We start from the raw sequence: 27,801 nt of genomic DNA, 5'->3' as shown, positions 1-27,801 counted from the left end.
GAGGATGAAGTGGGGGAGGAGAAAGCCACACATGCTGCCCTGAGCTCCTTGGAGAAAGGGTGGGATATAAATCTCATAAATGAATACACAGAGCCAAAAGGCTACACAGATCACCCTAAACCTGTTCCGGGCAGCTGGTTGTCCCGCTCCACCCTCCTGCTTTTGAGATTGGCCAGGCTTTATTTGCATACTCTTACGCCAGTCCTGGCAATAATGAGGGCTAAATTCTTGCCTCTTTGCTTAGTGCTGAACTTAGCATCCCGAGAATTAAATTCCTCACTGGCATGGTGTGACTGCAGAATACTCTTGGCCCTGCCTAGGATGTGCTTTCCAGACAGCAGTTCGTAGGATGTATCCGGGGTTCCTCCAGCATTGAATGGGGACGGTAGCCCAAGGGCTCCTAGAACCTCCCTTCCTCCTCCACCGCCTGGCCACCGAGCCATAATTCTCAGGGTTCTTTTTGCAGAGCGCGCAAAGCCGTGACTGTTAAAAGTGATTAATGCGTGTAGATTAGCAACCGCACAGGGGTTTTTGTTGTTGCTGCTGCATGTAAACCGTGTTGTCAGTGGCATTAGTTGTGAACTGTTTTGCTGTCCTTCCTCCCAGGTGAACTGCAGCCATGACAGGTGCTGACACAATGACAGCCGGCACAGCGGCCGCCGTGAGCAACAAGCCGAAAACCAGCGTCTGCAAATCTATCGGGAGGTGAGTTATGTCTCCGGTGCAATGTTTCCCCCCCCCCTCTGAGTTGGGCAGGGAAGAAACGAAGTCTCTCCAGCTCTTAATCATGCTTCTAAAATATGACTGTTGGTTATCTGATGGGAGTCTGAGGCTGTTATGTTAAGCAGTACGTGCTTAGGAGAGAACTGGGGAAGCAGAATAGTTCAGAGAGTCAAAGGTGGCCTGATAGAAGGACCATTGCTAGTGGCGATCGTGCTCATTGTTTATCGTCCTCTATGTTTATGGGTTTCTTGAAGTGCTTCAACTCTACAAAGCAGGTTTTGACCAGAGTCCAGAATGGGGCGTCGGGAATACGCAAGTGCACCATGGGAAACAATGTGTTTGCCATTAATTCATGAAGCCGCTTTGTGCTTATCAGGTTATTGGTCAATCTTGCCCAGTACTGCTTATTCCATCCTGCTCTTCCCCGTCTCTCTTAAAGATTGACCCGGATGCTACCACTCCATTCACCAAAATGTGAAACCTTCCCGTAAGAAAAGCCCCGCTGGATCAGACCAAGGCCCATCAAGTCCCTCAGTCAGTTCACACAGTGGCCAACCAGGTGCCTTTAGGAAGCCCCCAAATAAGATGACTGCAGCAGCACCATCCTGCAGCATCCTCCCCCAGGTTAAGTAGCTTTTTCTCCAGCAGAAGAGCCGCTTAGGTTGGAGGGTGACTCCTTAGGGTGGGAGGAAGGCTTCAAACTTCCCTGAACAGAGTGGTGGGATCTTGGTAAAATTGCTTGGTAAAATCTGTATACACTTGACATGTTAACATTGCATGACAAAAAAACCTTGAAACAAAGAGGTGTGTGTGTGTGTGTGTGTGTGTAAAAATCTATAAACGCTTGAGGGATTTTTAAAAAGCCAGACGATCTCTTTATTATCTGTATCTTCTATTATCCCACAGAAGTTTAGTAATCCAAACATATTCTGGGTGACTTAAGTCCATGAGTGAGTACAGTCTCTGTTTTCCACCCTCATGCAGTAAGAGGGCACATGATAACAGCGACCTTGCTGAACCAAAGTGGGCTTTAGGTCTGGGTAGGGTTGCCAACCTCCGCATCCTGCTATTACAACTGATCTCCCGGCGACGGAGATCAGTTCCCCTGGAGAAAAATGGCCACTTTGGAAGTGGACTCTATGGCATTGAAGTCCCTCCCCAAACCCTGCCTTCCTTAGGCTCCACCCCAAAAATCTCCCGTTGGTGGCGAAGAGGGACCTGGCAACCCTAGGTCTGGGTCTGCTCGAGGGAGACTTCCTGGCAGCCCCTTCATGCACCACACAGAGTTCTGTGATGGACCAAAGGAGGGGTTGCACGTGCAAACAGTATGCAAAGACTGTTTGCGGCCCTTGGCCCCGGTCCCGTGGCACTCTTTAGGGGTCTCCCTTTATCCCTGAATCAGAAGTGATTGCAGGGCGTCTCTGTGTACGGTCCAGTTCATGCCAGAGTTTCTGCACACAACTGAGACTTTAAAGAGTTCCATAGGGCCTGTAAGACAAAGCTTTTCCGCCAAGCCTATAGTTGAAGACAGCCGCGGCTATTATATCTGCTGGCCTCCCCCCTTCTTATATGAATATTAGTTCGATCTAAAGGGGTGGCCTGCGTGTCTGTCTTAGTCAATCTGATATAAATTTGGGCGCCATCCTGGGATTTTGTTGATTTTAATTGGGATTTTATTGTTTTAGTAATGGCTTGAGGAATGTTACTGTTTTTAGTACTATTGATGTATATTTTAAATGATGTTACTTGCCCTGAGCCTGGTTTTGGCCTGGGAGGGCGGGCTACAAATCGAAAAAAATAAATAAAAATAAAATAAATTGTGATAGGAATAGCATGGAAGGGAAAAAAGCAGGCGGTTCACATATGTGAATCCCATTGTGAGCATTGTAGATACCTGGATAGATACGTTTATGCCAATATTTTGAACAGTCCAAGTTGTTCAGAATAAATTACAAACTGGATTTGATTGGTCTGAGTAACCCCAACATCCCGGATGGGAATGCATCAGTGTGGAGATAAGTGGAGGAAAACCCACAATTATATTGGATGACTCAAATCTTTGGTAACGTATTCCAAAAGGGTAGCAGTGTTAATGCCTGTCATAGCAAAAAACAAACAAAAAGTGGCACCTCAAAGATAGACACATTTTTATTCTAGCATAATCTTTTCAGACTACATCCCATTTTATGCATCTGAATCCTTGTAAATCTTCATGCATTTGATGACATGGATACTGGTCCATGTACAGCTATCACTCTTGAATGGAAATTTGTCTGCCTGTAAGATGTCTGCAGGCAAGGGGCTGGGGGCAGTCATCAGCGACTACATGGCGTCACTTGCAGTAAAAACCTGGAAGTGGTGTCGTGCCTCCCTAGGAAAGGCCAGAAACTATGCTAAAACCATAGAATTTTCAGTGATTCCTAGAGAGGCCAATGTCACTTCCAGGGTTTTCACAGAAGTGATGTCACACCATCGACCCCACAACTATGTTTTTAAAATTGGTTTTCTCCCACTGCTGCTCCGAGCATGGACTGCCCTGTTCCCACTGGGTACTGGCAACCCTACTGCAGGCTCTGTTCTATTTTATGTGTGTTAAGTGCCGTCAAGTCGTTTCCGACTCATGGCTATCCTATGAATCAATGTCCTCCAAAGTGTCCTATCCTTAACAGCCTTGCTCAGATCTTGCAAACAGAGGGCCGTGGCTTCCTTTATAGAGTCAATCAATATCTTGTTGGGTCTTCCTCTTTTTCTGCTGCCTTCAACTTTTCGTAGCATGATTGTCTTTTCCAGTAATTATTGTCTTCTCATAATATGTCCAAAGTACGATAGCCTCAGTTTAGTCATTTTAGCTTCTAGGGTCAGTTCAGGCTTGATTTGATCTATAACCCACTGATTTGTTTTTTTGGCGGTCCAGGGTGTCCGTAACGCTCTCCTCCAACACCACATTTCAAAGGAATCTACTTTCTTCCTATCAGCTTTCTTCATTGTCCAGCTCTCACACCCATACATAGTAATAGGGAATATGATGGCATGAATTAACCTGATCTTGGTTGCCAGTGACACATCCTTACACTTAAGAATCTTTTCTAGCTCCTTCATGGCTGCCCTTCCAAGTCTCAATCTTCTGATTTCTTGGCTACGGTCTCCCTTTTGGTTGATTTTACATCACTTGAATAAATGTAGATGGCAACTGATTCTATTGTAAAGACAAACGAGTATTCCCCTTCCCAGAAAAAAGTTAAGGTTGAAGGGATGATGGTGAAAGTCATAGAAAGCTTATTGTAAAATGTTGTTATCGTTTCTTTTTAACTTGAATGTCTCCTTTAGTTATTGGACATAATTTTATTCTAGCATAATTCTAGCCCATGACCAAAATCAGAATAGGGAGTAACACTGTGTAGTTCTTCTAATTTTTGTCTTTGACCTTCTTTCCTTAGGATCAGGTTTTTAAGTTTAAATATTACAACCCCAAAGACGAAATTTCGGTGTGGGCCTTCAAGAGGAAAGTGCTCGGAGAAGAGAGTCGTCATCACACCAAGACTAACTCACAAAGCAGAGCCATCTTGTGTCGTTAAGAGCACCCTGAAAGCACTGGAGAACTTGATGCTGGATCCGAGGCTAGATTGTTTTCAGCAGAACATGCTCACTTCCAAGGTGATCATTGGTGATCCATCTGTAGATCTTAACATACAGGAAAGCGGCAGGATTATAAGGAAACAAATAGGAGGTGCTCAGAGTCTGCGGTCTGTTGGGAAAGTTGGGTTGAAGAGTAAGCCTTCGAGTATCAAAGACAAGATTTCAGAATGGGAAGGGAAAAAGGAGAGCCCTTCTCCTGTATCCACCTGGAAGGAAGAAGAACAAGGGGTTAAAGAGGAGCTCAGTACGTTTTTGGGTGTGGTGGAGAAGATAACCAGGGACAGTGTGACAATGAGACAAGTGGACTCAAAGAGGGTTATAAAGTGGCAGGTGGCAAGTAAAGAGAACGAGAGAAGAGCGGGAACTCCCAAAAGTTCTGGGCAGCCTATTGAGAAAAAAGCCGACATGAAGTTAAGGGCAGAGGAGCCAAATTCCAATGCTGGGAAAGGCAGTGAGTTGAAGGATATCCAGAAGGAGAACTTGTCTGTACTGAGTCAGGTCAAGAAGCTGGAGCGGGCCTTGAAAGGAGGGTCCGCAGAGCTACAACCTCAGTTACCAGGTACTTATTACTCTCCACATTGTCTGCCAGAGAAAGCCAATGAGGGGCAGAGCCCCTCTGAGGGCTGGGAAACTCCTAGCAGACTGGAACTAGGGAAGCATCTCGTCGGCTTGGACTCTGAAACCAGCGAGCCGATCTTTGGGACTCTGGAAGAGGTGAAAACGTCTCGGGTGAAATGCAAACCGGGCAGTGAGGAAAATGTATACACGGAGCCAGGACTGCCAGAGAAGAAACCTTTTATCAATCCTCTCCCTAAGCCCCAGCGGACTTTCAAGCATGAGGGCGAAGAGGGATGGCTTCCTCCAGTTAGGAATAAGAGAAATTTGCCCCCTCTACCCTCTGTTCCTCCCCCTCCTCTCCCTTCTTCACCTCCCCCTTCGGCCGTCAGCAGAAGACTGAGGAATGGAAAGCATAAGACAAATGCTGATCACAGGTATTGCTAGTTTTGCTGTTGGCATGATTGTGGAGTTTCCATTATCCCTACAGAGGAATTATTACCAAATTGGTCTGTTGGTAGATATGCCTCTTATACTACCAGTATTTTGTTTTGGTATTAAGATGTAGCCAGAGAGTTTGGATTTGGTTCCAACTCAGACTATGCACTTACAAAATGACTTGGCTGTACCAGTTCATATCTGGCTTCTTTAAATCAGAGTGCGTACAAGTAAATTTGAAGAAAAACCGTAGTAACTTTACAGTGGCGCATTGCTGAACTATATGAAAAGATGAATAGGGGGTTGGTTTTTGCATGGTTATGGAGCATCTGCTTTGCACGCAGAAGGCCATAGGTTCAATCCCTGTTATCTCCAGTTTAAAAGACCTCAGGCAGCAAGTGTTGAAAGGGCCTGTCTCTTGAGAATCGCAGCCAATCAAAGTAGATGATACTAAGCTGGCTAGACCAATGATCTAATTTTGTATAAGGCATCTTGTATTCGTAGTATACATCTGATGCTTGGCTTGAGTTGCCTTTAACTATTAAGATGGTGAAGGAAGGAAAGGGTTCTGATAGGGATTGTTAGCACCAAGAATCCTTCATACTGTGGAATTGCTAGTTTGGTTTTAGGGAATTTGGAATGGGTCTGTCTTTGTGAAATAAAGGGTTGGGGATTGGGCACACGTAGATTTTTTCCTGAACTGAGAAGTATTTCTTTCAGGAAGAGAGACAGAGTCATTGCCTTTTTGAAGGGGGTCTGAATTCTGAGTATTAGCCGTGTAAAGCTGCTTCGTGTAGAGTCAGACCACGTGTCCGTCTAACCCAATATTGTCTACTCTGACTGGTGGCAGCTTTTCAAGATCCACAGCAGAAGTATCCCCCCTCTAGCCTAGTTCCTGAGATGCCAGGAATTGAAGCCGGGATGTCAATCTGTATGAGCCACATCCCTCCTCCCTCCCCAAGGAGCGTTTCTAAGTCAAGCATGCCCATTTCTCCTGTGGGTAGGAGACTACCAGATCAAATTCTTGTGACTTTAAGTTATTTGAAAGTGGACTAAAGTGACCTCCACAGCAACATTAAAGAATTCTGGAGTATTCAGGAGAAGAAAGAGGAGAAGGGATTTAAGCACACCTGTACTCTTGACGATGGCATTTCATCATTTGCTGTAGTGGAGGGGCTGCTGCTCAGTTTGCAGAGCATCTGCTTGGCAAGCAGAAGGACCTAGGTTCAATCTCCAGCATCTCCAGTTAAAGTGGCTAGGCAAGTAGGTGATGTGAAAGACCTCTACCTGAGACCTTGGAGAGCTGCTGCCGGTCTGAGTAGACAATACTGATTTTGATGGACCGAGGGTCTGATTCAGTATAAGGCAGCTTCGTGTGTTCATGTGTGCTCCCGATTCAATATGCGAATTTTGCTAAGCTGTTGCACTTCTGTAGGCATCTTCCAGTCAGCTTTTTGGTCAGTACTGTGAAAACTAGTTGACTGGTTTTCAGCTGATGGGTCGTGATGGTCAGGTGGCTTGCACCAGATGCAAGGAGGGCTGCACTGCAGGGCTAAACTGGATTTGATGCCACAGGCAGACACTTTGTGCTGCAGGTACAGATAACGACAGCTTGACTGTTTGGTCTCTGTTTGCAAAATGTTTCCTCCCGTGAGCCATTTGCAACAAAGAGGGGATGATGGGGGAGCTTTGGGGGAAAGGGGAGTTTATCTCCTCCGCTGCCAGCTGCTTTCCCTCTTTCCCCCTAGGTTCTGGAACCCTGTTTACCATACAAACATGGTCCAGAAGGGGGGAGATGGAGTATGTTTCAAGGGGCACAAACATCAGTCAGAGTAAGGATAGAGCTGCTCTTCCCCACTTGCTCTGCACTATAGCATTCCCTCTCATGAGTGTTTTGCAGCAAAGAGATTGTCGGACCATTGTTTCACAAGCATTCCCATGAAATGCATAATTTGCCCTTTGGAGTTGGAGGGGGTCGGAGGCCAGACAACTCTGGGAGTAAAGTATCACTTACACTATGGTGCTTCTGCTGTGAGACAGGCCCAAGTTCCTCCCTGTGCAAAATGGACTAGTATTTTATGTGCATAAGCAGACTTAAGAATATGTGAACTGTGTCAGGTTGGCTGAGGATCACTTTATATTCTTGCCTTGGGGGGGTTGGGGATCATGTTTGGTTCCTTAGTGAAACAGACTTCCTCGAGAGGTCGTAAATGCTCCATCCCTGGAGGTTTTTAAGCAGAGGCTAGATGGCCATCTGTCAGCAATGCTGATTCTATGACCTTAGGCAGATGATGAGAGGGAAGGCATCTTGGCCATCTTCTGGGCATGGAGTAGGGGTCACTGGGTGTGTGTGTGTGGGGGAGGTAGTTGTGAATTTCCTGCATTGTGCAGGGGGTTGGACTAGATGACCCTGGTGGTCCCTTCCAACTCTATGATTCTATTCTATGATTCTTAGTCACCTGTTGTCCTCCTTCAAGTTGTTCCTCCCCTTTCCCTCTGCTCCTCTTCCCCCCACCCCCCAACGCCACAGGAAGTCTTATGAGTTCGAAGACCTGTTGCAGTCGTCCTCTGAAAACGGACGGGTGGATTGGTACGCTCAGACTAAGCTGGCCCTAACGCGCACTTTATCGGAGGAAAACGTCTATGAAGATATTCTAGGTAGGAGTGAGGGAGTTGGTGGTGTATGGTTGCTGACTGTGAGCGTTGAGCGCTCCGATCTGCAAAACCGGTTAAGAGGTTATTTGATCTCCTTGACGGATAGGTTTATTTTAATCCCGCTCTGGATTGATTGTGAATTTCCTGCTCCCTTCCTTCCTTTTGCGTTCATAACCTCTTTGCCAGAAGCTAGAACTGAGAATATATGGCAGGATCGGAACACTGGCTGACTCCTTCAACCAATTATATAAAATGCAGATGAATCATTGAAGGCACAACAGCACATACACATGCTGTAATTTTAATACAAGGCAAACATTAACAGTTTACTCAACCACACCCTTAGAAGCTGATCCAGAAATGGTTCACCAAATATCAATCTGCCTACTCTGAGGGAGAAAGGTTTTGTTTTTATGTAAAATATTTATACTCTTCCTTCTCCCCTTAGATTCAAGGTGGCAAACGATGCACCAATAAGTTGCAAGGACACAGAGGCCATTAACATATGGCTAGGTTGGCATTTGTTTGTCCCGGTTCTGTCTCACACTTTCCAATCCCGTGTTCCAAAAATTGAATGCATGGGGCGATGAAGAAGGCCCCTGATGGAGCCACTGCAGCTCTGCCTCTGACGGGTGGAGGTGGGTGGAGGTGGCGGCTGGAAGTGTGCGGTGGGTGGAGGCGGCGGAGATTGGAAATGTGTGGCGTTGGCGCCGGAAGGAGCTTCTGCCACTCCACCTCTGATGGGGAGGCTCCATGCGGTCATCTTGCCGGGCTGCAGACTGCTGGAAGATGGGCTGAAACCCTGGCTGGTGCTGGGAGGAAGCGGAGAGAGGGGAGGAGGAGAGAGAGAAAGAGGAGTGCAGGGTCCGGGGGCGGAAAGGTGCTGGTTCTGCTGCCAGGTCCAGGCAGTGGCTTCTCCCAGCGGGGAGTCAATTTGAGCGCTGAAACGCACCGGAAAGCACTCATAACTGCTGTGACGCTTAATTTTAAATCGGGACAAAACAGGAATTGGAAAACCCAGGGAAGTTTCGGAAGGAGGTGGGTTGATCTCGCAAGCGGGAGACGACCATGTGTGTTGACTGGAGAGATTCACTACATTCACGGGATAATCGCAGGACAAAACGGCCATGCGTTTTTGACCAGAGACAACCTCATAGTACATTAGCAAAGATAAAAACAACAACCGTTCACATGTTAAAAACTTCCCAAACAAAACCACCTACTCCAAACCCTCTAAAATAAAGCTGTTTTATGCTCCTTCCTAAATGCAGCGAGGGCACCCATCACTCCTACTCTAGTATCCTATTCTAGGGGACTGGGCCTACCACAGCAGCAGCTGTGTCCTAACTGTTGCCGCATGCAGAATCCAAAGAGAGGGCACTATAAGGAGAAGGCCATAGCTGGTGCATGGGAGTATACTGGGAGATGCAGTTGGATAAGTATGATGGCCTTAGGCCATGAAGGGCTTTAAAAGGTACTAAGCTGCCCTTCAAGTTGAGCCAAGAAGCGAATAGGTAACCAGTGCAGTTGATGCAGCGCTGGAGTTAGGTGCTCTGACCCAAGACAGGAGCCTTGATGCTACATTTCGTAGCAGGTGAAGCTGCCAAGATGCTTTCAGAGGGAACTCTGCATAGAGCAGTTGTTTCAGTAGTCCATAAGGTTGCCAACCTCCAGGTACTAGCTGGAGATTTCCTGCTATTACAACTGAACTCCAGCCGGTAGAGATCAGTTCACCTGGAGAAAATGGCCTCTTTGGCAGTTGGACTCTAGGGCATTGAAGTCCCTCCCCTCCCTAAACCCCGCCCTCCTCAGGCTCCACCCCAAAAAGCTCCCGCCGGTAGAGAAGAGGGACCTGTCAACCCTAGTAGTCCAAATGGTTAATAGGCTTTAAGTGAACTGTGAATGTTTGCCTTGAATTGAAACTATAGGCCACAATTCAACTTTGTGTTTGGTGTTCTTAAGCTAGTTGAAATTAAAGGGTTGCGTGTGCCAAACTGTGTGTAGATGGTCGCTGTAGTATGTTAATGTATTGGTCTTCACCCTTTCCAAACCTGGGAGCCACCGTGGCCCAGTCTTTAGCATAATCTTCCTTCTCATCTTTAACGTTGCCCCCCCCCTGTATTTCTCTGCATTTTGCTGCTTTCCCCCTCATGCAACCCAGCCAGGACTTTGCAGTGGGCACCCTGTTCAAGTATGCCTCCTTTAAAAAAACAGCTGGCTGCTTCTGTGTATTTAACAGCCTAAGACAGAACTGAGGAAAGGGAGATTTTCCTGGCATAGAAATTAAGAAAAGCTATAGGGCAGCCTGCTTGTGTCATTCAACAGTACTGCAAAACTCGCTGCTACCAAGAGAGGCCTGGAGAAGGCTAGATGGATCTTGGTGTGGTCCAGAATGGCAATTCCTAAGTTCTACACACATCAAAAGAGTTATGATTTTGTGTATTGGTTCTTGTAGGTTATCCGGGCTGTGTAACCGTGGTCTTGGTATTTTCTTTCCTGACGTTTTGCCAGCAGCTGTGGCAGGCATCTTCAGAGAAGTAACACTTCTCTGAGTGTTACTTCTCTGAAGATGCCTGCCACAGCTGCTGGCGAAACGTCAGGAAAGAAAATACCAAGACCACGGTTACACAGCCCGGATAACCTACAAGAACCAGTGAACTCTGACCGTGAAAGCCTTCGACAATATTTTGTGTATTGTTTATCAATGACGTTTTGGCTTTCTTTTCCAGATCCTCCAGCAAAGGAGAACCCCTATGAAGATATTGAGACAAACAGTCGATGCTTGGGGAAGAAATGTGTTCTGAACTTTCCAGCATCTCCTTCCTCGTCTGTCCCTGGCACACCCACAAAGGTATCCTGGTCTAACCAGAATGACTTGAGTGTCCAATGCCTCAAGGCTATATGTTTTAGTTGGCATCTTTGAGATAGAGGTGGTGAGAAAAATGATGTTGGGCAGGGAAAGAAACTGCTGGTTCACTCTCTGATGTGGTTTCCTGTCCTGGATTAACTCCACAATGGAGTTAATTTCCTTTGCTGAACTTGGTGGCTTTAAGGGAAACTATCTAAGCCTGCAGAATCCTGATGGGTTCTAAGATGAGCTTGGAATGATGCAACTTTGTCTCCTTTCCACTAGCAGATGAAATCACATAAGAACACTACCAAGGCCTTATAACTGATTTCTTTTGTGTAGCTGGTAAGAAACATTGGCATGGATCTCTTGGCTGAGTCGCTTTGGCTATGAACTATTTAGTATTAGCCCAGCAGCCATTTGGGGTATCTTTGGGCTTGTGAAGACGTCATTAATGGAATCAGATCTATAGTCTCCTTTTCCTCTTCCCCCACCCCCACATTTTGCTTTGGTTACAGCTAGTTAATCTGTTTCCTAATCATTCTTCTAACTTTCCCCCTGCTTGCATTGTAGCGTTGTCTTCTGGTTTTTTTAAATTCGTTTATTTGCTATGTGCTCTGCCTCTCCAGCGATCCAAGACACTTTAAATTTTACAACTACATTCATTAAAGTTATTGAAATCGTTGGCAAAAGGGTCATCATGAATCAACAAAATGAATAATCAGCAAGAGAGCAGAAACTTGGAAGGTGATTCATTGGTAAAGAAGATGCAATGGCCCTGAATCTACTCAAATCGCCAGAAGTTTATTACAACTACAGCTGTGCCCTTACAAATACTTAAAGGGGAGATAAGCGGGATAGTCGTGGATGTATGTTGGAAGCCTGGGCAAAGAGTCCTGGCTTGCACAGTATTGAGTTGTAGTAGTTTAAGGAGTGCTGGCAGGGACTGGTACGTAGCTAACTTCTTGCTCCCTGGGCACTTCATCGGGGTTGAAAAGGAACGATGCCAGCCTTCTGTGCTCCCTGCGGAGAAGGTAGCTGATTGTTGTAGATGGTAGCTGGCAGCCAGAGTTTGCGGCTCGCTAAAGCCAGGAGTGGAGACTGCTTACCTCTCTGCCAACTGTCTGCTCCTCATCCCAACTGAACCGATGGGGAACCCTGCCTTGTATTTCTTCTCTTGGCAGCCCCTTCCTGTGAGCCCACAGAAGGGAAGTGGTACTGGCCTGCTGTGGGAACTGGATGTCACACGTAGCTGAGCACCATTACTGGTACTCCAGGCACCTTGGAGTAAAGGCAGAGATTTAGCCACTGGGGAAACAAGTACAGGTTGCTAGGTGTGCACCCTGCGGTGCATCATCATTTAACATTTATTATATTATTTTACTAGGCATTACATTGTGCAAAACACTGTACACAGAGCAGATGTCCCATGTGCTCCCTGTTTGAAAGGCTTATGTTCTAAGTATAGGATTTGCATGCTGGGAGGTAGGAATCCTAGGTTATGTAAGATGAGGACAGGGAGCACAACAGGCAGAGCAAAACCAGGAAGAATTAGCAGCCCCGTCTCTGTTGTGAGTGTGTGGATAGATATGTGCTGGATATTGAGATCATTGCAAAATAACTTAGAGAAAGTTGAAATTCTACCGAAAATATTATCGGATCATAATCCACTGGAATTCACATGGTCATTTTCTCCGCAAGGGAGGAGGTAGTGGAGGCTGAATGACAACATTTTGTTAAAAGTTGAGTGGTCTTGTGGCTTCAGTGTAACCTCTTCCAATCAGCACCCTCATTACAGAGAAGTTCAAAGATCGGAAAAAGTGTTCAATGTGGCATTTGCATTTTTAACCAAAGAAAGCAAATTAGCAGTACCCACTTATCCTCCAGTTTCATTATGCATTGCCAATTTGACTGTTGGCAAGAAATATGTCTTCCGCAGCTGCTTGCCAGGGTGAGGGGCTGTGGCTCAGTGGTAGAGCATCTGCTTGGCATGCAGAAGGTCCCAGGTTCAATCCCCGGCATCTCCAGTTAAAGGGACTAGGCAAGAAGGTGATGTGAAAGACCTCTGCCTGAAACCCTGGAGAGCCGCTACCAGTCTGAGTAGACAATACTGACTTTGATGGACCAAGGGTCTGATTCAGTATAAGGCAGCTTCATGTGTTCATGTGAGACAGTGCCGACCTTCCACTCTGGGTTTGAGGTTCTGAGCGTGAAAGGTGAACTTCTGTAGCAGTTTCTAGCATACGAAGCGCCTTGCCATTCTTATTTCACTTATGCTCAGACAACCCCATTCAGCTTTCAGGAGGTGAGCTTGGCAGGCTACATGGCTGAGCCAGGATTTGAACTTAGATCACCCACGTCTAAACCCCAAGGACTAACCTCTATACCACAGGAAGCCATGAAGAAGTGCCAGGCCGCTGTGTTGCTACTGAACAGAGCCAATCACTAAATGACAGGGTTAGGGCATTCGGACAACTCCAGGGTTGCTTAAGCAGCTAGTAGCTGCCATTGGCATGCCCCCTGTTGGACTGTATGCTTCTTGGATCTGATCTGGTACAGAAGCTTCTGTGTTCTCTAGTCCAGCGGTCTGTGGTTGCTTTGCTGGTTAGTTTTGTTGCTTTGGTTTGTTTCTAGAACATACCCCAATCAGGATTGTGCAAGCAGAGTTATTTTTGCAATGTTGGGGGGTGAGCCTTCTTGGCAAACAGAGGAGAGTTCTGTTGTCATGCCAAAAAGTCAGTCGGGGGTCTCCCCCATTGTCTTGCTAGACCATCCTGTAAAAATTAAACTTCAGCGGCTGCTTCGTTTGGCCAGCAATAATCTGCCAAGAATTCTTGCAAACTGGTCTTCTGTGCTCTTGCGTTGCGTAGCCTGAGATTAATTTTACTGTGGAGAAATGCAGTTTCCCCAGGATATGTGGTTAAAAACTCTGACGCTTCCCTTTTCCTCTTCTGTCTTTTCCCAGCTGCTCTCGAAGCCCATCTTCTTTCGCCAAAACTCTGAACGGCGTAGCTTCAAGTTATTGGACGTTCGGAAACTGAATCGTGACGGGACGGGTTCACCTTCCAAAATCAGTCCCCCCTCCACTCCCAGCAGCCCTGATGATACTTTCTTCTCCTTGGGTGATCCTCAAAATGGCAAGAGAAGGCGGAAGATTCCTAAGGTAGCTCTCATTTTGACGGGGAGGGGGCAATGTTACGAAAGAGAGAATATAGTCGGCTGCAAGAGTCATGTATCACTGCTTTATAGTCTTAATAGCACTGAGAAGCTAGCATATTTGAGATGTTTACCAATCTGAATGGCTGCTTGATGTCGCACAGAGCAAAGAAAGCAGATTCCGCTGTAAAACGTGCCAGCTGCTGTAACATCTGGTGAATCCCAGCTTTCGCGAGATTTTTTTTTTTAAGGGTGGGTTTTTAGTCATCAGAGTTGCGGAGAAACACTTGCACGTATCTGTGTACCCGGGGGGAGGGGTGTGTGATCCAAAATCTTTTTGAAGCAAACTGCAGTCCCTCCCTGACTGTGCACATTGGCTGCAGTCCCATGAGGAAATGTTAGCGTAACCAAAACCGTATGTCGATGCCGCTGTGGTTTTTCCTGCCCACTCTGCAGCAGCCGGGAAAAGTGAAGGAAGGATAGTGGGTGACTCTGCCAAGTATCACTGCTTGCAATTTAGGGCACATGGACCTTTCGCCATGTGATGGTGGTTTCCCACCTGTAAGGGGGTCTGATGATATGAACTGGCCTATGATGAGGGCTTCCCATAGCTAGGAAATGAGATTTACAATGTTGGTCATAGAGGGGCTTTGGCTCAGTAGTAGAACATCTGCTTGGCATGTAGAAGGTCCCAGGTTCAATCCCAGCATCTCCAGTTAAAGGGACTAGGCAGGTAGGTGATGTGAAAGAAAATAGCGAAGACTTGAAACGACTACTGAAAGTTAAAAGAGAAAGTGCCAAAGCAGCACTGCAGCTGAAGAAGACAAAAGTAATGATTACTGGAGAATTACACAACTTTAAGGTTGACAGTGAGGAAATTGAAATTGTTGAAGACTTTCTATTCCTTGCTTCCATCATCCACCAAAAGGGAGACTGCAGCCAAGAAATCAGAAGGAAATTGAGACTGGGAAGGGTAGCCATGAGGGAGCTAGAAAAGATTCTTAAGTGTAAGGATGTGTCACTGGCAACCAAGATCAAGTTAATTCATGCCATAGTATTCCCTATTACTATGTATGGGTGTGAAAGCTGGACAATGTAGAAAGCTGATAGGAAGAAAGTAAATTCCTTTGAAATATGTTGTTGGAGGAGTGTGTTACGGATACCATGGACTGCCTAAAAAACCAAAAAACAAATCAGAGGGTTATAGATCAAATCAAGCCTGAACTGACCCTAGAAGCTAAAATGACTAAACTGAGGCTATCGTACTTTGGTCACATTATGAGAAGACAAGAGTCACTGGAGAAGACAACCATGCTAGGAAAAGTTGAAGGCAGGAGGAAAAGAGGAAGACCCTACATGAGATGGATTGACTCTATAAAAGAAGCTGCTGCCTTCAGTTTGCAAGACCTGAGCAAGGCTGTTAAGGATAGGGTGTTTTGGAGGACATTGATTCATAGGGTCACCATGAGTCAGAAGCGACTTGATGGCACTCAACACACACACAACAGAATCAGAAATTTAGGAAAGGCTTGCATTTATTAATATATTTACTGTGAAGGTAGAAAGATAATCATTCAATGGGAAGAAAAGAGAAAGGAGAAATTAGAGGGAAATGTACAAATTAGGGCAAACTAATACTTTGTTTTCCTGACTTGGGGAAAAGGGAAAACACTAACCCACCCTACCCCCACTTTATGTTAAGCAGCTGGTGTTAAAAATCAATGCCATTTATGAAGCACGAAGAGGGAAGAAACGAGTCAAGAGGCTGTCACAGTCTACTGAGAACAGCTCAGGAAGAGGTAAAGATGCTTTGCCCTAAGCACGTTGGATATAGGGATTCTCTTGGAGCTTAAACTGCGCTTGGTGATCTTGATAACCTGGACAGTGTACTCTATAAAACTAATCCCCGGCCCTTCCTCAGAGCTGTCCAGTGTTGAAAGAGAGTTCCTAAGGGCAGAATTACACATGGGGCTACTGCTGAAAATGGCAGCTCTGTGTCAAGTTCCCTTACCTTTTTTGTAATATGGAGCTTGATACCAAGTTGCACTGAGATGGAGGTCATAGATCTCCCAGCATCTTTCAAATCCCCCAATTTGCCCATTATCATTATCTTCTGAGACTGACAGGAATGTGGAGGGAGGTGAGCTGATTTCCAGTAGGCAAAACTGTGCAGTGACAGAAGAATTAAACCCAGCTTCCTGTGTGCCTGAATTCTAGCTATTAAAAGATGCTGGGAGAACTGTAATGTCCAACTTGACTTGCTTAACTCTTATCCTCTGTCCTGATTCGATTGTTAGATCTGTGAAAAAATGCACCAGGCTGCAGGCTTAAGCTAGAACAATTGGCCAGCTGTCTTCATGCCCCAGGTCCATGGTATGTTTAGCCTGGCAAGGAGACGACTGAGAGATGATATGATAACCATCTTCAAGTACTTGAAGGGCTGTCCTATAGAGGATGGCACAGAGTTGTTTTCTGTTGCCCCAGAAGGTCTGACCAGAACCTTGAAATTACATCAAAAGAGTTTCTGTCTAAGCATTAGGAAGAACTTTCTAACAGTTAGAGCAGTTCCTCAGCGGAACAGGCTTCCTTGGGAGGTAGTGAGCTCTCCTTCCCTGGAAGTTTTTAAGCAGAGGCTAGATGGCCATCTGACAGCAATGCTGATTCCATGACTTTAGGCAGATCATGAGAGGGAGGGCATCTTGGCCCTCTTCTGGGCATGGAGTAGGGGTCACTGGAAGTGTGTGGGGGAAGTAGTTGTGAATTTCTTGCATTGTGCAGGGGGTTGGACTAGATGACCCTGGTGGTCCCTTCCAACTGTATGATTCTATGAACTGAAACAGAGGTGATGAGGTGCATATCCCATCCTTGCTGCTCCACATTTAGGAACTATGAGCTGCATCCAGCCATTCTTTCTTACTTCCTGTGGTCGTGGAGCAGCAGGAAGGGGAAATACACAAATAGAAGGAGCTGTTTTTCCCAGGATTCACATCAATGAAAATTTCTTGTCTGCTTGTCTTGTCTCCAAAGCTTGGTTTTTACCTGCTATCCAGGTGATGACTTTGTTCTAAAAAATTAATAATCGCTTTTGTTTCTCTGTTTCCTTCTAGTCACAGATGAAAACAGTGAATCGGATAGTGACACCGAAGAGAAACTGAAAGGTGAGAGAGAACCCATGTGTGAAAGACAAAAAAGTATGGCAGTTTGACTCTTGTCCAGAGCTCTGAAAGCCATGTGGGCTGAACAAGCAGGTTTTTACTGAATTCTTTTCTTTGGCCACCTCCTCCAAGACTTCCAGGTCCGTTCTGTGACTGCCTAGACCAGGGGTGTCAAACTCATTTGTTACGAGGGCCAGATACGACATAAATGTCACTTCATCGGGCTGGGCCACATGTGCTATAAAATTTAATACCAGCTACCAGAAATGCAAACTTTATAGAAGGCAGAGGCAAAGCCAATTAATGATATTATTTTTTACTTAAAATACCAACATTCTTAACACAATTAACACTCTTACTGTATTTTCTTTTATTTAAAAGCCTTTGATCATTGACACCTTGTGACTGGGGTGGGGGGGTGGCTGCCTGCAGCAGACTCACCAGCCCAGATCAAGGGGGGGCTGCCTCAGTTGGTTCGCAGGCCGGATAAGAGTTCTCAAGGGGCCGGATCCGGCCTGCGGGCCTTATGTTTGACGCCCCTGGCCTAGACATGCCACTGTTGAGAAAGGAATAATACATTTGGCTTTCTGACAGGTGTACACCAAACTGCATTCTGACCAAGTGAGCTCTGACCCTAACAAAAGTTTGTGCTGGAATAGATTTTGTTGTGGCCATTTATGCAGGGTCAGTTTTGATGCTCACTCAAAGCTCTTTTTAAAAATGCGACCTTTAAAATGCCTGTTCACGCTCCCAACGCAAAAGGAGAAATTCCACACCCCTCACTTGCCTGCTCCTTAGTTCTTTCCATTAGCAACCGCCGTTTGCATAGCTAACGTGCGGCTGTGATTTTGTATGCTTCCTTGAGGGGATTCTTCACGGTGGGGGTGGAGCAAACACAAAAGGTCATGTTAAAGGGGCTCTTAAGAAATGCGAAGAAGGTATGCGCCGGCTTCGCAGTCACTTCCTGAATGATGGTTCAGCGAGAAAAACTCAAAAAAATATGCGGGGTACTTCAGCTTGGAATGTGCTGCTAATTACCAAGCATAAATGGCCTAATAGTGTTTATGGTGCCTCTGCAGTCTTGGGCCCCTCTCCCCCACGAATCCCAGTGTGCTGTTTTGCCTTACCTCCTGGAGTAAAAAGATGTGGCTCATACATTGCCTTTGAGTATAGAAACAGGATATTAGTATACAGTGGGGAAACCACATTTGCGTGGAAATTGTAGCCCTGGCTGTTTATAGATTTTAAAATGTAAGCGTTTTTTTAGTGTGGTTTTTTAAAATTAGGGATGCACCTAAGCACATACACACAGATGGAGCACAAAAGCACATATTTCCGTAAATGTCTTTAATTTTTGTAAAATAAATTTTGAATCCGTTTAATTAAAAGCTTCTGATGTGGTTTGACTCATTGGGCTGTGGGTGTTCCATTGCTTTAAGGTAACTCGTGGTACAACATTTGCTAATATCCCACTTTATCTTAGTCCTTTACCATTAAGGATTGCAGTTCCTACGACATAACGTGCAGATGTTTCTGTCCTGGTCATGGCATGAAAGAATAGCAAAACATTTAGACCGTGATGAACCTCATTGTTTAAAAAGGCACTGCAGTGCATTGTGGGAATGGTATTCAAAACCACGGTCTAAAACCAACCTTCCTGCCCTGTCTTCGCACAGCTCACAGCCAGCGCTTGGTCCATGTGAAGTCTCGCTTGAAACAAGCCCCCAGGTACCAAACCTTGGAGCGGGATCTGATCGAGTACCAAGAGAGGCAGCTCTTTGAATACTTTGTGGTGGTGTCGTTGCACAAGAAGCAGGCTTGCGCTCCGTACGTCCCTGAAGTCACACAGCAGTTTCCTTTAAAGGTGGGGGATGACTTTGAATATTATCGTGGGCTTCTACCCTTTTGAGTTGCATGCTGGACAGACAAAACGTAGGGTTTTTTTTCAATGGAGAAGGAGTCATCTTGTTTCAGGGGTGAAAGGAGGCTGGTACTACCAGTAAGAAAGCGGCCGAAGTGGTACTTCCTAGCCTCTGATTCAAGCCCGCCCCCCCAAGGGAGACCATACCAGTAAAAAGGTTAAGTTACTTTCACTTCCACATATGGCAGTGTTTTTGAGCAACCAGGCAACCTAGTTATATTCTAGGCCGGCGTGGTGTAGTGGATAAGAGAAGTGGAGTCTAATCTGGAAAACTGGGTTTGATTGCCCACTCCTCCGCACGAGCGGCGGACACTAATCTAGTGAACTGGATTTGATTCCCTGCTCCTATACATGAAGCCTGCTGGGTGACCTTGGGCTAGTCACAGTTCTTAGAGCTCTCTCAGCCCCACCTACCTCACAGGGTGTCTGTTGTGGGGAGGGGAAGGGAAGGAGATTGTAAACTAGCTTGATTCTCCTAAAAATGTAGAGAAAGTCAGCATATAAAAACCAACTCTTCTTCTTCTTAAGATTTCTGTGAAAATGTGTCATCCCTGATAGTGCACTAGCTAGTATCAGGTTCAGTTCCAAAGATCTTGATACGTGCTGAAATCAACTAGACGAAGGAATGCTTAAGTTTGGATGGAAACTGAAGTGGGGAAGTGGGGGAATGTGGTTCAGAATAGAAAATGCGAAGGTCAGGTGGGCGAGACAAAGAAGCTCTTGTTAATCTGTTCCAGGCAGAAGCTCGGTCTCTGTCATCACCTCTTCGTTTTATCATGGAGAAAAAATACTTGACGCCGTTTCACACACCCCCACCCGCTAATCAGAAACATTCCCCCTTTTTTCCTTTGCTCCAGCTTGAACGTTCCTTCAAATTCATGAGGGAGGCAGAGGACCAGTTGAAAGCCATTCCTCAGTTCTGCTTCCCTGATGCAAAAGACTGGGCTCCCGTCTGCCAATTTACCAGGCAAGTTACAGCAAGGTCTTCCTTTTCCTCTTGTGGTACACCTCCACGGAAAATAGGAGACGAGTAAGTCATTCAAGATAAACCCACTGGTGAAGAGGTTTCTTCCCAGAAGGACAAGGAAACAAGATCAAAACTGTTTTCTGGCCTGAGCAGGCCAAAAATCCATGCTTTCTGTCTCAAACCGTAGTTTAGCCTTTGGGAATCTCATTGGAAAGGCATAGTTGGAGATCATTTGGTCTGGCCCCTTCTCCCAGTATGATAGTAGTGCAAATTTTTGTTTTATTAAGCGAGTACTCGAACTTTTATATGTATCAAACTTTGCAGTAGGGTTGCCAATTCCAGCTTTGCAAATTCCCAGAGATTTAGGGGCAGTGCCTGGGAAGGGCAATGTTTGGGGAACAGAGGGAGCTCAGGGTAGCTGCAATACCATAAAGGCTGCCGTTTTCTGCAGGGGAGCTGATCTCTGTAGTCTGGAAATGGGTTGTAATTCTGGGAGAACTCCAGGGCCCACCTGGAAGTTGGTAACTCTACTTCACAGTTTAGCTTTCAGTGGGAATCACAGGAATAATCAGACAGCCAGCATGGTGTAGTGGTTAAGAGCGGTGGTTTGGAGCGGTGAAGTCTGATCTGGAGAACCAGGTTTGATTCCCCACTCCTCCACGTGAGCAGCGGAGGCTAATCTGGTAAACTGGATTTGTTCCCCCTCTTCTACATATGAAGCCAGCTGAGTGACCTTGGGCTAGTCACGCTCTCTCAGCCCCACCTGCCTCACAGGGTGCCTGTTTTGGAGGAACGGGAAGGTGATTGTAAGCCGGTTTGGTTCTTCCTTAAGTGGTAGAGAAAGTTGGCATCTTTAACCAACTCCTCCTCCAAAGCAAGCAAAACCAATAACCAATGTTTAATGCAAACGTTCCTTGAGGGAGAAGATGCTCAGTGGAGGTGGACCCAGGAACAACGGAGGCAAGTCCGGCTGATTTCTGCCCTCTCTTTGGCCACCTCAGTGGCAGTTAATGACCCAGCCGCCGCCCCCCCCCAGCTTCTGTGAGTTAGCACAGGCTCCCAGACAAAGATTTCCTCTGCAGCCCTCTTCACACCGTCCAAATACAGTCCTAACATATGAAAAAAACCACATGGCTTGCGGTTTTACATAGATGCACAGAATTTTGCTCTCCTTGTCCTTGCAATTCCTTCTGTCTGAAGCAGAACAGCCCAGGATTTCTGTATGACTGATTCTTCAGGTATGGATGTGAGGGGGCCGAGCCAGGTGAGATGTTTTCCACATGTACACAGTACATGTATGGTTGAACACATGAAGCTGCCTTATACTGAATCAGACCCTTAGTCCATCAAAGTCAGCATTGTCTACTCAGACCGGCAGCAGCTCTCCAGGGTCTCAGGTAGAGGTCTTTCACATCCCCTACCTGCCCAGTCCCTTTAACTGGAGATGCCGGGGATTGAACCTGGGACCTTCTGCAGGCCGTGCAGATTCTCTACCACTGAGCCACAGCCCGTTGAGTACTGATAAACCTGGACAAGATTCAAGAAAAAGGCCTTTTCCCTGCCCTCTTCAATGGAGTGGAACAGCCCACGAATTGAATCTTTGGCATCAGGCCACACTTATGTGCTCGCCCATGTTATAGGAAGCATAGTGCCAGGCTGCCAGGCTAGCCCATTCCATCTTTCACCACTGAATGGTTGGTTAGGCCCTTCTTCTCTGTGTTACCTGCCAAGCCCAGGCAGACAATAGCACCCCTTATCTGTTGTCCCCCTTCTTATTTGCTCTTGTTTTTGGTAGCCAGAAGCACTGGTGATGGCACTGCCCATTGCCAGAGAATGCCAGCATGGTGTCTTGGTTAAGAGCGGCGGGCTCTAATCTGGAGAACCGGGTTTGATTCCCTGCTCCTCCACATGAGCGGCGGACTCTAATCTGGTGAACCAGGTTGGTTTCCCCACTCCTTTCTTGTGAAGCCAGCTGGGTGCCCTTGGGCTAGTCACAGTTCTGTCAGAGCTCTCTCAGCCCCACCTACCTCAAAATGGTGTGGGAAGAGGAAGGGAAGGAGATTGTAAGCTGGCTTGATTCTCCTTAAAAGGTAGAGAAAAAAGGTAAAGCAACTCCTCTTCTCCCTCTCCTCCTCCTCCACCACCACAAAATTTATATCATGGAATCATAGAGTTTGAAGGGACCACCAGGGTCATCTAGTCCAACCCCTTGCACAATGCAGGAAATTCACAACTACCTTCCCCCTCACCCCCAGTGACCCCTGCTCCATGCCCCAAAAATGGCCAAGATGCCCTCCCTCTCATCATCTGCTTAAAGTCGTAGAATCAGCATTGCTGACAGATGGCCATCTAGCCTCTGCTTAAAAACCTCCAGGGAAGGAGGGCTTACCACCTCCTGAGGAAGCCTTTTCCACTGAGGAACTGCTCTAACTGTTAGAAAATTCATCCTAATGACAAGATGGAAACTGTTTTGATTTAATTTCAACCCCTTTGGTTCTCGTCCGACCTCCTGCTGCCTTCCTGCCCACTCAGCTGTCCTTCGTCACTGATGCCTGCTCTGCACTGCTCTGGGAGGTCAGCTGTGTCTGCTGAAGGAAGGAAGAGGCAAGTGAAAGCAAAGGCCTGGAAGCAGGTTGAGGTTCAGTAGGGAGGAACTGGGGAAGGGGGCATTGCTCTCTGCCTCGGCTTGTCCTCTGCTGATCAGGTGCCTGAAGAAGGCGGCAAGGGAAGGCTGATGATGATAGTAAAGGGAAGCTGCTTTCTTGAAAGAGTTGGGTTCGGGTTCCCTGCAACTTGGATTCCCCGTACCCACCCAGCAGCTGCAGGGAATGGATATTAAAAAAAAAATAAAGTAAAGCCCGTTTGGGTTCGGAATGCCACCTCAGTGGGAGGAAGGGCTCCTGATCCCCCACACACACCATTTTCCATGCCAAAACAGCACTGGGGGAGTTATTTCTCTGGTTTTACTGTGGCTTGTTCACATAATGCTTCACATAGGGCAGGAAAAACAGAGAAATACCCTCCCCCCCCCCCAGCACTGTTATGGCATGGAAAACAGCTGGGGGAGAGGTAGGATTCATGGCAGCATTCTGAGCTCTGCTGTACTTTTCATAGCCATTCCCTGCAGCTGCTGTGTGGCTGTGGAGATCCTGCGTTGGGCACAGGAAACCCGGAACCACCTCTTTAAAGAAGGAAGCATCTAGTTTTGCCCTAAGTGTAAGCGTGGGAAAATCACATCTGGCTTAGCTCTGAGAAGATCAAAGCCTTGCTGTGGGTGTGCGTCGGGTTGTTTTTTCCCCCCTCTCTTGTATTTTATCTCTTATTTAATTCTTTGTTTCAGTGAGACTTACTCTTTTGTCCTGACTAGTGAAGACGGCAGCAGAAGATTCGGGTACTGCAGAAGGCTACTGGTAACTATTGATGGTTTTCTCCTAAAAGCAGCACAAATGTCAGCAAGTGGGAAGCCCCTTTTTTGTCATGAGTTCTCACTGATGTAGCAGGATTAAAATGAACAAATCTCATGCAGTATGACACGTACAACAGCCAACGTTGCTTGTTTTGCTGTCTCTTATAGCCTGATGCTGTTTTTTATAAACTGTCAGGACAGTATTGCTCCAGAAGTTAACAAGTGACTATTTTGAGTCTTTTATAAAAACATATATTTTGTTCATTAGCATTGTTAGTCAAAGTCTCCTTATCCAATCTTCTTTTTGATGGAAAATCTGTAAATGTGTCTGCACTTCATTTATTAATACGGCAAATACCATTAAAAACATTCATATCAGTTACAGAATTGAAGAATATACAATAACTAAAACTATAGGATATATGATTTATAGACAGTTTATACAATTTAAACAGATCTCGAATTAAATTTAAGTTAAATTACCAAGATCCAGCTTTGTCTGACGGATCTTATATACTGCGGCACAGAATTTAGCTACTTGCTTCACCCTCTGGTCTGATCCTTCCCATAGGAGACTCCTCAGTCTCCCTTCCTCAGAGCTATCCTTTATTAGATTAAGGAGAGGGGAAATTAGCTTGTATCAGACTTCCTGTTAGAAAGAGCACCTGAAAAAGACATGTGCAATAGATTCAACTTCACCCGACTTGCGTTCAGGATACTATATATATATTAGATGACAGCCCGATCTAAGAAAATGAAACAGTGTTTTCAGAATTTCTCAGTGGAAAGGAAATGTTAATGGTTTCTTTCCACTTGTATAAACCATTTCTTTGGAGATCTTGGGGAAGAGGAACAAAACCAGCACCTGTTTGAACCCATTCTGCTTCCACTGTCGAACCATTCAGCCGGGGCATGTTATATTCCAATCAAATCTTTCCATCGATACATTTTTTTAATCCTGCCCTTTCTCCAAGGAGCTTGGGGTAGTGAAGATTCCTGAGAAGGAAAGTGAGTGGCTGAAGGTCACCCAGCCAGCTTCATGGCAGAGCGGGTTGTTGAATTTGGGTTTCCCAGGTCCTAATCAGATCCTACAACAGCTGTTCCACACTGGCTCTCAGTGGTTCACCTTTGCTGCTTGTGAAACGGCTCTGTATATATTATGATGTTAAGGGGGGAGGAAATTTCTGCAGCAAGTTGCTGCCTACATTTATCCCACAGCTAAATCATAGCATTACAGATATTTATTACAGAATGTAAAGCTGCGATTCCATGTTGGTAACCAAATCCACACAGCCACTTTCCTCTTGATGTTGCACGTTCTGAATACTTCAAATCATAAAATCATAGAGTTGGAAGGGGCCACACAGGCCATCTAGTCCAACCCCCTGCTCAGTGCAGGATCAGCCTAGAGCATCCCTGACAAATGCTTGTCCAGCCCCTGCTTAAAGACTGTCAGTGAGGGGGAGCTCACCACCTCCCTAGGTAGCTGACTCCACTGTTGAACAACTCTTACCTTGAAATTTCCCCCCTAATATTCTGCCGGTACTTTTCCTTCCACAATTTAAGCCCATTATTTCGAGTCCTATCCTCTGCTGCCAACAGGAACAGCTCCCTGACCTCCTCTAAGTGACAGCCCTTCCAATACTTAAGGAGAGCAATCATGCCCCCCCCTCAGCCTCCTCTTCTCCAGACTGAACATTTCCAATTCCCTCAGCCTTTCCTCATAGGGCTTGGTCTCCAGGCCCCTGATCTTCCTCGTCACTCTCCTTTGCACCCGCTCGATTCTGCCTACATCCTTTTTGAAATGAGGCCTCCAGAACTGCACACAATACTCCAGGTGCGAACTGCACACAATACTCTCTTCAATGGGTCTCTTAATAAGTTTTTTAGAGAATTGGAATCCTGCTTCAAAGCAGATCATGAGAGGGAGGGCATCTTGGCCATCTTCTGGGCATGGAGTAGGGGTCACTGAGGGTGTGTGTGGGGGAGGTCGTCGTGAATTTACTGCATTGTGCAGGGGGTTGGACTAGATGATCCTGGTGGTCCCTTCCAACTCTATGATTCTATGCTTTAAGTGTCTCTGGAAGCATACTATAGCCATGTATCCAGGCTTTTGCAAGGCGGACTAGAAGCTAGTTGCCATGTTTATCAAGATAAAGAATGTGGCACCTTGTGTTGAATGCAGTCTTCCCGTGGCTTCTGGTTAATTAATATATGTTTGTGTGGGCCTGTCTTATGTTTGTCCCTCTTGAAAGCCCAGTGGGAAAGGGAAGCGTCTCCCTGAAGTTTACTGCATCGTGAGCCGCCTTGGGTGCTTCAACCTCTTTTCTAAGGTGAGGGAAAATGGGTTTAACCATGGAGGGAAGGGGGGCTGGCTGAAGAAGGGGGAGGCCCTGCTGGGCAGCCAGTATTTGGGGCGAGTGGAAGGGGAGCAGGGGATTTTCTCAAGGTTCAGGCCTTTCCCAAATAATTCATCAAGGGCGCTTCTCTGGACGCCTCGTTGCTTCAACATACCGAGTGGTCACCACGAACAATCAAATGACTTGTGACACTGTGTGTAGGTGCCAAAATTAAATATCTCTTTGCATCAAAGCTGTGATTACTGTCTGATGTTGAAAATATTGTTATAGTTATTAGGAGGTATGGATGGCCTAGGCTAGCCTGATCTCATCAACTCTTGGAAGCTAAGCAGGGTCAGCCTTGGTTAGTATTTGGATGGGAGACCACCAAGGAAGTCCAGGGTTGCTATGCAGAGGCAGGCGATGGCAAACCACCTCTGAACGTCTCTTGCGTTGAAAACCCTACAGGTTTGCCATGAGTTGGCTGAGACTTAATGGCGCTTTACACCACCTCCATGAAAACCATGATCATTGGAAAGCTCTTTAGATACTTTAAACGTAAATTTAGCCTTAAACACATCCAAGAGAGAAGAGTTGGTTTTTATATGTTGACTTCCTCTACCACTTAAGGGAGAATCAAACCAACTTACAATCAGCTTCCCCACCCCACAACAGACACCCTGTAAGGTAGGTGAGGCTGAGAGAGTGTGACTGGCCCAAGGCCACCCAGCTGGCTTCATGTGGAGGAGCGGGGAAACAAATCCCCAGGTCACCAGATTAGTCTCCGCCGCTCATGTGGAGGAGTGGGGAATCCAACCCGGTTCTCCAGATCAGACTCCACCGCTCCAAACCACTGCTCTTAACCACTACACCACACTGGCTCTCTGCATGTGAAGCTTGTTATTATTGCCCCCACCCCCTTTCTCTCTTGATGAAGTTCTGCCATTGGAAACCAGGGAAGGTGAAAAGAAAGGTTGGTCCAGAAAGAGAAGGGAGATGCCAAAGTATGAAAAGCTGTGTGTCTTCTGTCGAACACCCTCTGTCACAGACTCATCTCCACTTACTTTTTCCTCTCCTTTTCAGATCTTAGATGAAGTGGAGAAAAGGCGGGGGATTTCCCCCGCCTTGGTGCAGCCCCTCATGAGGAGTGTCATGGAGGCTCCTTTTCCTGCTCTGGGCCGAACAATCACTGTCAAGAACTTCCTGCCTGGCTCAGGGACAGAAGTAAGATCAAAACGAGATTCAGAGAAAGTGGAAGGGTATGGGTGGGCACTGAAATTTTGTAGGAAACACTCTGAAAGTTTGTATGGAATTGCATGAAATACGTACAGGTTTTTTTTATTTGTGGAGCAGAAGGTCCCTGAAGCATACCTATGCACGAGTAAGGCCTTTAGGTCACCATTCCCACCATGTTCGTTCCACTGATTCAGTAAGGCTGCATTCTTTTCTCCTTTGTTTCAGGTAATAGAGTTACGTCGGCCACTTGACTCGAGGCTGGAGCACGTCGACTTCGACTCTTTGTTCTCCTCGCTCAGCATTCGGCACTTAAGCCGAGTCTTCTCTTCCCTGCTGCTGGAGAGAAGGGTGATATTTATAGCAGACAAACTCAGGTACTGGTCTTTGCTTTATGCATTCTTGTAAGGGGGAGAGCATTAGGACCAGGCCTGGCCTGGGATTCCTTTCTGACCTTATTCTCTGATCTTGTTCCCTGCTATTTCTTACAACTGATAAATGTTCTCAGAGGGCCCAAATTTTAGATTAGCCACCACTTCTGTTTGTCTGCATGTGTAGAGAGGAGTGAAACTATCATACTATACCAGCCAGCGTGGTGTAGTGGTTAAGAGCGGTGGTTTGGAGTGGTGAACTCTGATCTGGAGAACCGGGTTTGATTCCCCACTCCTCCACATGAGCGGCGGAGGATAATCTGGCTAACTGGATTTGTTTCCCCACTCCTACACATAAAGCCAGCTGGCGGACCTTGGGCTAGTCACAGCTCTCTTAG

At 46.3% G+C, this 27,801-nt stretch overlaps 1 protein-coding gene across 1 annotated transcript in view; it reads left to right on the top strand.

Moving 5' to 3' along the window:
* Positions 1 to 637: 637 nt before the first annotated feature.
* The window catches only part of DENND2A (DENN domain containing 2A), a 49,671-nt gene continuing 22,507 nt past the window's right edge, over positions 638 to 27,801 (top strand). The window contains exons 1-13 of the mRNA XM_056846580.1: positions 638 to 705; positions 4,161 to 5,351; positions 7,883 to 8,010; positions 10,737 to 10,858; positions 13,821 to 14,018; positions 15,717 to 15,810; positions 17,119 to 17,169; positions 18,843 to 19,030; positions 19,945 to 20,058; positions 23,399 to 23,464; positions 25,716 to 25,793; positions 26,883 to 27,023; positions 27,261 to 27,409. Coding sequence (XP_056702558.1) covers positions 638 to 705; positions 4,161 to 5,351; positions 7,883 to 8,010; positions 10,737 to 10,858; positions 13,821 to 14,018; positions 15,717 to 15,810; positions 17,119 to 17,169; positions 18,843 to 19,030; positions 19,945 to 20,058; positions 23,399 to 23,464; positions 25,716 to 25,793; positions 26,883 to 27,023; positions 27,261 to 27,409 — 2,588 coding nt within the window. The remainder of the gene's footprint in view (positions 706 to 4,160; positions 5,352 to 7,882; positions 8,011 to 10,736; positions 10,859 to 13,820; positions 14,019 to 15,716; positions 15,811 to 17,118; positions 17,170 to 18,842; positions 19,031 to 19,944; positions 20,059 to 23,398; positions 23,465 to 25,715; positions 25,794 to 26,882; positions 27,024 to 27,260; positions 27,410 to 27,801) is intronic.

The sequence above is a fragment of the Euleptes europaea genome, chromosome 3, assembly GCF_029931775.1.
Source record: "Euleptes europaea isolate rEulEur1 chromosome 3, rEulEur1.hap1, whole genome shotgun sequence".
Classification (NCBI taxonomy): Eukaryota; Metazoa; Chordata; class Lepidosauria; order Squamata; family Sphaerodactylidae; genus Euleptes; species Euleptes europaea.
This window is presented reverse-complemented; position numbering and strand designations above follow the sequence as displayed.